This window comes from Phascolarctos cinereus, unplaced genomic scaffold (genome assembly GCF_003287225.1).
Source record: "Phascolarctos cinereus isolate Bilbo 61053 unplaced genomic scaffold, phaCin_HiC Scaffold_4;HRSCAF=312, whole genome shotgun sequence".
In the NCBI taxonomy this organism is placed as follows: Eukaryota; Metazoa; Chordata; class Mammalia; order Diprotodontia; family Phascolarctidae; genus Phascolarctos; species Phascolarctos cinereus.
This window is the reverse complement of record NW_027555847.1, coordinates 217,776,756-217,786,148: the sequence shown is the minus strand read 5'-3', so window position 1 is coordinate 217,786,148 and position 9,393 is coordinate 217,776,756. Positions and strand designations below refer to the sequence as shown.

The window sequence follows — 9,393 nt, the reverse complement described above, 5'->3', positions numbered from 1 at the left end:
CCAATAACTCTCCTCCCACACAGAGACCTCCCTTGTGACAAAGAAAATTAGTTATGCAAAATAAGCTTTTGCAGTCACCACGTCTAACGTTGCAGGCAGCATTCCACACCTGTAGTTCTCCTCTCTGTCTGGAGGAGAAAAGTGGTGACGCTACTTTTCAAAACCCAAATTCCTACATCATTCCATTTAAGTAATATTAACAGCAATATCATGTGATCGTCCCCCTCCCCCCAGTTTAATTCTTAAGACAGGGTGCAAATATTAAAAATCAAATTGCAAATCCATACAAAGCTTAGACCAATCACCTTACGAGGTGATGACCTGTAGAGTATGGAACACAGTGGCCACAAGGAGTTAATTAATTCCCATTAAAGGTGATGTGAAGGTAAGTGATTTGATATACTTCAGAATAAAATGGACACTGAGCTTTCTAATAGCTATTGAATCTTTAATAACAGCACCAGGTAGTGCAATAGATAGAGCACTAGGCTTAGAGCCAGGAAGACCTGAGTTCAGATTTAGCCTCCGATACTTACCAGCTGAGTGACCTTGGGCAAGTCACTTAACCTCTGTCTGCCTCACTTTCTTCATCTATAAAATGAGGATCATAATAATAGCACCTAATTCCCAGTATGTTGCAAGGATCAGATGAGATATTTGTAAAGCACTTAGTACAGTACCTGGTGCCATAGTAGGCACTTAATAGATGCTTGTTTCCTTAATTATTCTTTTATATTAAGAACCTTGGCCAATGAAGAGATTCTCTCTAAAAAGACCATCAGCCACTACAAGGCACATATTCCCTAAAAAAGTCAAGGTCAAAAAGGTGCCGTATGCTGCAAAATATTAGTAGCAGCATATTTTGTGTAGCAAAAACAGAGAAACAAAATAGGTGCCCACTATGGTGGGAGGAGGCCCAAGGATATGAAAGGATACATATATCTGCTAAAGGCTTTGTCCATTTGGCTTAGTTTTTTTACTTTGTTACAAGGGAGGGGTCAATGATGGGAGAAGGTTTAACCAGGAAATGACAGTAGTATTAAAAAAAAACCACCATGCATCAATAAAAGATAATTACAAACCTAACCAACTTGTCTTAATAAGTAAAGTAAAATGGAGACAGTAAACCCAGATTTATTCGCAAGCAGCTACTGCCAAATATGTTTCAGAACATAAAGATGGCAGGCTACTCCAGTTCTTTCTATGAGGCAAAAATCCCTAAATTGAACAAAGCCGAAACTTGGGTGGGGGGAACAGATAGAACAGTATCAATAATGAATACCAATACAAAAATATTAGATACAATGCTCACAAATGGAACAATAAGTCATTCAAAAAAGTAGCCATCACAACCAAGCAGGTAGAGAACTGGAATGTAAAGATGATTTATTATCAGTAAGATATATAATAAATCACATAAACAAGAGAAAAAATGGGACCCATGATCATATTAGATGCAGATTTTTCTGATAAAGTATAGCCTTTGATAAAATAAGCATTAATTTATGTTAAAATATGAGAACAAGATCTTTACTTAACATGCCTTTTTAAAGTATATATTTGACACTATGAGCTGGTTGTTTGGTTGTTGCCCTTTGTACAGGGTGTCTGATGGGGCTGATCAAACCCATACAAACTCAGAAGGCCCTGCCTCGGTTCTGACAGAAATCATCCACATGAACGTTGGGAGTGGAGATGTCTCTACATTTTCCCGTCTCGGGTTTCTTTGGACTACTGCAATTCTGCTTCACTCATTGAGCACAGCACCTTCTTTGATGCAGGCATACCATGCTGGGAGGTACTTTGCCAGTGTCTCCCAGTTAATCTTGTATGCAATGAAGACTTATGAGAAGCATTCCCTATAAAAAACAGGGGTGTCCATTCTTGCTGTAATAACAGCACTGTTATTGACACTGTTTGGAAATCTTAGCAAAAGCGTTAAGGTATGCATGAAAAAAGAAATTGCAGTAAGTATTGGAAATGAAGAAATTAAAATACTTCTATTTGCAGATGAAGTGGTGATATGCTTAGAAAACCTAAGATAATCAACAAAGTCATTAGTGCATGTAATAAATTGCTTTAGTAAAGTGGCAGGATATGAGATAAGCTCACGTACACCCTCTGTACCATCGAGAATCTAAGAAAACAGATACAGAAGTACTGTTTAAAAGCAGAGCAAAATGCATGTTATATTTAGGGATTAATTTGTCAAGCTATTCAAGGGGGAGAAAAAAACCTATTTGTACCCCAAATAGTGAGAGCTACTTTATTTATAATGACAAAAACAGGAAATGAACTGTATGTCCAATGACTTGAGGAATGGCTAAATAAGTTGTGTTACATAAGTGCAATGGAATATTATGGTGCCATTAAAAAAAAAGTTAATTCCTTGCATTCCTCAAACAAGACACTCCATCTCTGGACTCTAGGCACTGAAGTGTATTTTACTGGCTGTCTCCTGTGCCAAGAATATTCTCTGACCTCATCTCTTCCTCCTGGCTTCCTGCAAGTCTCAACTAAAACCCCACCTTCTACAGGAACCCTTAATTCTAGTGCCTTCCCTCTGAGACTATCTCCAGTTTATCCTGTATATTGCTTATTTGTACATAGTTGTTTGGATGTTGTCTCCTCCCATTAGACAGTGAGCTCTTTGAGAGCATGGATTGCCTTTTTCTCTCTTTGTGTCTCTAGAGCTTAGCCCAATGTCTGGCACATAGGGGCTTAACAAATAATTATTGACTGTCTGACAATCAGGAAATTTGGAAAGACTTTACAAAAGTAAGGCAAATCAAAATCCACCAAATCAGAGCTATGGGCACAATGACTATGTTTGTGTTACAAAAAAATTAAGCCAGAAGTATTGGAACTTCAGAAAGCTAGGTAGTGCTGTGGCGAGTGTTGGGCCTGAAGTCAGGAAGACTCATCTTTCAGAGTTCAAATCTGGCCTCAGACATTTCCTAGCTGTGTGACCCTGGGCAAGTCATTTAGCCCCATTTGTCTCAGTTTCCTCATCTGTAAAATTTGCTAGAGAAGGAAATGGCAAACCACCCCATTATCTTTGCCAAGAAAACTCATATGGGGTCCTGAAGAATCGAATACAACTGTAATGACTCAACAACAACAACATGGGGCATTTCAGAAGTCTTGAGAAGGAATGCCTGACCCATGTTTTCTGTGTTGTTTGCTAACTCACTAATTTCTGATTTGTTAAATCCTAAGGACTTTGTTTCGGATTTTATTCCTGATTTTATATGTTTGATTATTTGTCTTTGTTGTTGATTTTAAGTTTCAGTGATATAAAAATTTTAAAGACTAGTCTTTGATCTTTCCTGCAGCATATTTCTTAGCACTGTCTGAATTGTTCCTTTACCTTTATCATCACCATCATCATCACCTTCTTCATCTCATTGTGATACTTTTTAAGGTGATTAGTTTAGTTGAAGTAAAGCTAATGCCATTTTTCATCTTACTGGCCATCTCCACACCATTCTGCCTCTACTCTGACTGTCATCCTCACCTCTTTCCCATTGGAACCTTAGACTCAGCTCCTAGGGTGATGGCCTCTGATAGGTGTGTTCTCTCTTTGTCTTTCATGGAACTAGGCCTTCACACCCACTTCCCAGCCATTTCCACATCCTGCCCCATATGTATTGCCTTACCCCATTAGAATATCAACTTGAAGGTAGGGATTGTCTTGTTTAATTCTATTTGGATCCCCAGAATTTAGCACAATGCCTGGGCTAATAATGAATGCTCTATCATCCACCTAACCATCTATCTATCTATCTACATGACTATCATCTATTTATCTATGTATCTATGCATCTTTTTATTGATCTATCCTCTATTTATCCCCAGGACCCAGTATAGAGCACTGTATATAGTAGGAGTTTAATTTTTTTTATTTTAAATTTTAAAAAATTTAGTTGAGAACTTTGAAGCCAGGATAAATGGTTTCCTGGATCAGCTTTTATATCAACAGAGCAGACACCCATTTTTATTTGATAGGACTTCAGGCATGACCATAAGGCCTCCCTCTCCTTTACTTCTCTGGCTAATATAATAAATATAGACAACAGAAAAATAGAATTCATGATCATATCAGATGCAGATTTTTCTCATAAAATGTAACATTCATTTTCATTTAAAAACTGGAATAATAGGCTCTTTCCTTAACACAATATAAAAAATATTTTTAAAACTACAAGCTAATATCTTATATAATAAGGGAAATATGAAAAGTATTTCCATTTAAAAAAATAGATTGCCACTCTTGCGTCTATTGTTTGATATAATTTTAGAAATCTTAGCAATAGCAATAATGCGCCCTACCCCACTTCACCTCAAATTGGTTAATGCCTTAAATGTCACCATCAGCGCTTCACTAGTTTAATCTAAGACCTTGTTTTAAAATCCAAATTCCCCTGTAAGGGAAGGAGGGAGGAAGGATGTTACATTTTAAACTGTTGGGGCTTAACGTAAGTTAGTTTCAGCTCTTTAGGTGGTTTTGATGGGAATAAAGGTAGAAATCATAAGGACATTGGGGTAGCTAGATGTAGGTCAGGGTGGTGGAAAAGAATGTTACTGCCACAGGGAGCGGAGGCCCCGGAAGAGAGAGGTTTGAGGGTGCCAAAGGCACATTTGGCCCTTCTCACAGTTTGCCACCAAGGGAGCATCCTGTTGGCTTGTAACCGCTCCCACAGTAGCCTGGAATTGTTCTTTGCTACCGCCCCTTAGGACCTTGGCACTGCACACACAGACTGGGGCTGAGGCCTCATTGTGAAGGTTGCCTCCGGGGTGATGTCCAGGTCAGACTCTTTGATGCCTCGAGGCGGGTGGAAAGTGAATCTCTGAAGTAAGTTCACAAAGAATAGAAACATCTCCATCTTGGCTAGACTCTCCCCTAGACAAACACGGCAACCTACAAAGCAAAACGACGACAACAATAAAAAAATAAAACCCAGGCCTGAGGGTCCTGCTGCACTGAGGCTGAGTAAATAGCTATCTTGGGGGTGGGAGGGTATGATTTCATAGCTGTGGAAAGTTTCCCTTACCCCTTCCCACCCATCACACCTCCAATTCTTGCAGCCCCTAGTGTTCTCCAGTGGATGAGATCAGAGCTTTAAGTGCGGTGGGGGGACCATGGCTTTGCCCCGGGGTACCAACATCCAGGGCCTCCAGCCCACCAGTCTCACACCCAGATGACAGCTCCTTCTCCTTTCCTCAACCCTAGGGTCCCCTTGCTGGAATCTCTCTTCCAGAACCCACCTTCCCCTACTTCTGTATCCCTTCTTCCAGGGGTCTATTGTCTGGGCCCTGGAGGCGTGGTCTATACTGTCTGAGGGATGGGCCTCCTCCTTCGCTTCTGGAATTACTGCCCCAGGGAGACATACTATCTTCTGTGCTGTCCACTTGCTCCCTTTCCTCTCCACCCTCACCCCTACATTCTCACTGGATATAAGAATTTGTTATTATTCTATCTGAAATCCCTACCACTGGACTGAGGATGCTTTTCAAAATAAACACACCGGTGGATAGAGCACCAGCGCTGAAGTCAGGAGGACCTGAGTTCAAATGTGGGTTCAGACCAAATGCTTGACCCTGGGCAAGTCACTTAACTCCAATTGCCTTAAAAAAAAATAAACACACTAGTAGAGAGAAAGGAAGCATAGAATATAGAGGAACGATCACCTGAATCAAATTCTGGAGAACTGGGTGCTAAAAAATTTCACCTCCTGAGTCATAACCCCATCATGAGGCAGCTGGTGGTACATTGGACAGGGAACTGGTCTTAGGGTCAGGTCAGCAACACCCAAGTTCAAATCTGGCCTCAGACGCTTACTAGCTGTGGGACCCTGAGCAAGTCACTTCACCTGTCTGCCTCAGTTTCCTCATCCATAAAATGAGCTGGAGAAGGCAATGGCAAACCACTCCAGTATCTTTGTCAAGAAAACCCCAAATGGGATCACAAAGAGTTGAAAACAATTGAATAACAACAAAATAGGGATATAAAGTGAGGAAACTGAGGCAAACAAGGTAAGTAACTTGCCCAGGGTCATACGGCTATTAAGTAAGTGTCTGAGGTCAGATTTGAATTCATGAAGAGGAGTCCTGACTCCAGGCTTGGCACTCTATCCACTGTGCCATCTAGCTGCCATTGCAGGCATTATTCTCAATTCACATATCAGCAAACAGAGAGGTTAAGCGACTTTTCTGGTCCTAAGGCTAATAAGTCAGAAGGAGGATTTAGCTTCAAGTCTTTTCAGATTCCAAGTCCAGCATTCTTCCCACTATACCACGGTTCCTTTCCTGGGATCCCATAAGAGTACAAGGAACGGCACTCTATGTGGTTGTTGTGAAGATCAAATGAGATAATACTTGGAGGGTTTTTTTTAAAGTGAATAACAGTGGCACATAATAGGTGCTATAATGTTTATTCACTTCCCCTTCCCCCTACTCCAATTTGTGAAATTAGACTGGACTAGATGATCTCTATGACCCCTGCTAACTTTTTGATTTCTCAGGGTGGGGGGCATATAATTGATTGTGCACTGGCACTTTGGCACAAATTAATTGATCAGATTAGCCATTTCATTCGAATATGAGAGAGCTGAGGGAATGGGACCGGGTCAGGTCAGTTGGAAGGCAGGTGAAGGTCAGAGCCTGGTGTGGTTGGCACAGTATGTAGGCTTAGGGATGTAAGCATGCGGGAGGCTTGGGGGTCGGGGAATGGATGAGATGGGTCTCAAACAGGGAGGAGGTCCTTAAAAGGGGAGGAAGAAGAAAGAATTCAAAATAAACTTGACCTATTATTTTACAATTCTGCCAACTTAAGATTCTGCTCAACTCCAGTGCCACTTCTTCCAGGGAGTCTCCTTGATACCCCAGTTTTAACTTGTGCTGTGCCATGCTTATTCCTCTGCACATTGTATCTTCCTCCAGCCTCCCAGAATGTAAATGTCTTTTGGGCTGCTTGTATCTCTAGCATCTTCTAGCCCCATGCTTTGTAAATAGTATTGAATGGAAGTATTTATTTTAGTGGAAAAAACACTGGCCCAGAAGTCTGAAGACCTGGGTTCTACTCCTGACTCTACTGCTAGCTCTCTGTGCATACTTAGACTTCCTTCATTTCTCTATGCCTCAGTTTCTTCATCCATAAAATGGGGATAATGGCCACTTACATCACAAGGATAGTGTGAGGAGGGCTGAGAGGGTATCCTCAAGTTCATCTAGTCCAAACCCTTCATTTTACAGGTGAGGAAACTGAGGCCCAGAGAAGAAAAGTAATTTGTCCTTAGAATTAGCAAGCAGTCGAACTGAGATTCAAACCAGTTTTTTAATTTCAAAACCAGAATTTCTAAGTATACAGAAGTGTGTTGAAAAGCATAGGTGGCCTGGAAAAATGTGAATTGTGATCCTTACCAATGGAGAAGGGAAGGAAAGCTGGCTTTTTCACAAAGTTCCCATCTGCATCCAAGAAGTGACGGGGGTTGAACTCATTTGGGGTCTCCCACTGAGTCTTATCAAGAAGCACAGAAGTGAGCAGAGGAATTACAGGAGTGCCCTAGAAGAGAAGTGGGGATGGGGAGCATGGATGAATGGAAACACTTTGGATTTAATGATCTATTTTCACATCAATTAATAATATTAATTCATTAATATTAATAATAGCCAGTATTTATATATCACTTTAAGGTTTGCAAAGTGCTCTATAGGGTACAGGGCCTGGAGTCAGGAAGACTCATCTTCCTGAGTTCAAATCTAACCTCAGACATTTGCTAGCTGTGTGACCCTGGGCAAGTCACTCCACCCTGTTTGCCTCTGTCTCCTCATCTATAAAATATACTGGAGAAGAAAATGGCAAACCACTCCAGTATCTTTGCCAAGAAGACCCCAAATGGGGTCACAAAGAGTTGGGCACACCTGAAAAAGACTAAACAACAATAATTACTACTACAAATATTGTCTCATATGATCGTCATGACAACCCTGGGAGAAAGGTGCTACTACTATCCTGTTATAGATAAAGAAACTGAGGCAGGCAGACTTTAAATGACTTGTCTCACACTGGCACAGCTAGTAAGCATTTAAAACTGGATTTGAACATAATTCTTCCTCACTCCAGTGCTCTATCCACAAGGTCATCTAATTGCCTCAAATAGTAAAAATAGTGTCAGACTGGAAGTTGCAGAGAAGGTACTAATCTTCATGGGTAGAGAAAGTTCTCCATAGTAACTCCTCACACCAATAAAAATCCTTGGCCCCCAACAAAGCCAGCTTAATTTTTTTTTGGCAATCATGTAAAACATTTTCATATTAGTCATTTTGTATAAGAAAGAAAGAAAGAAAGAAAGAAAGAAAGAAAGAAGGAAGGAAAGAAAGAAAGAAAGGAAGGAAGGAAGGAAGGAAGGAAGAAAAAATACTTCAGTTTGTATGCAGACAACATCAGTTCTTTCTCTGGAGGTGGATAGAATTTTTCGTCACGTGTCCTTTGGGATCATTGTATTGCTGAGAATAGCTAAGTTATTCACAGTTCTTTATCGTAATATATATGTATATGTAATATATACATATATATTACATATATATAAATAAAATTTTTTTTTGGTGAGGTAATTGGGGCTAAGTGACTTGCCCAAGGTCACACAGCTAGTATGTGTCAAGTGTCTGAGGCCAGATTTGAACTCAGGTCCTCCTTACTCCAAGGCTGGAGCTTTATCTACTGCACCACCTAGCTGCCCCTTTATCATACAATATTGCTGTTACTGTGTACGATGGTCTCCTGGTTCTGCTTACTTCACTTTGCATCAGTTTGTGTAAGTCTTTCCAGGTTTTTCTGAAATCATTCTGTTCGTCATTTCCATCACAGTCATATACCACAACTTGTTCAGCCATTCCCCAAATGATGTATTTTTTTTTTACTTTGTATTTTCTAACAGAATATAATCTCCTGGAGGACAAGGGCAATTTTTCATTTTGTCTTTGTGTCCCCAGCACCTACCACAGTGACCCACACATAAAAAGATACTTAATAAATATTTGTTCAATTAAATTGACTCTTTTCCACTCTCCTTAATGGCAGCTAGACGGGTTGCAATGGATAGGGGATAAGACCTGGAGTCACCTTGTGCAAGTCACTTAACCTCAGGTTGCTTCAGTTTCCTCATCTATAAAATAGTGGTAGCACCAACATCCCAGAGTTGTTGTAAAGATAATATTCACGGGGGCAGCTAGGTGGCGCAATGGATAGAGCACCGGCCCTGGATTCAGGAGGATCTGAGTTCAAATGTGAACTCAGACACATAGCACTTACTAGCTGTGTGACCCTGGGCAAGTCACTTAACCCCATTGCTTAGCCCCCCGCAATAATAATATTCATAAAATGTTTTGCAA

At 40.5% G+C, this 9,393-nt stretch overlaps 1 protein-coding gene across 1 annotated transcript in view; it reads right to left on the bottom strand.

The window, feature by feature from the left end:
* Positions 1-1,118: 1,118 nt before the first annotated feature.
* The window catches only part of LOC110202488 (cytochrome P450 2W1-like), a 43,080-nt gene continuing 34,805 nt past the window's right edge, over positions 1,119-9,393 (bottom strand). Inside the window, exons 8-9 of the mRNA XM_020978673.2 lie at positions 7,423-7,564; positions 1,119-4,921 (exon numbers count right to left, since the gene is read on the bottom strand). Coding sequence (XP_020834332.1) covers positions 4,734-4,921; positions 7,423-7,564 — 330 coding nt within the window. The 3' untranslated portion in view covers positions 1,119-4,733. The remainder of the gene's footprint in view (positions 4,922-7,422; positions 7,565-9,393) is intronic.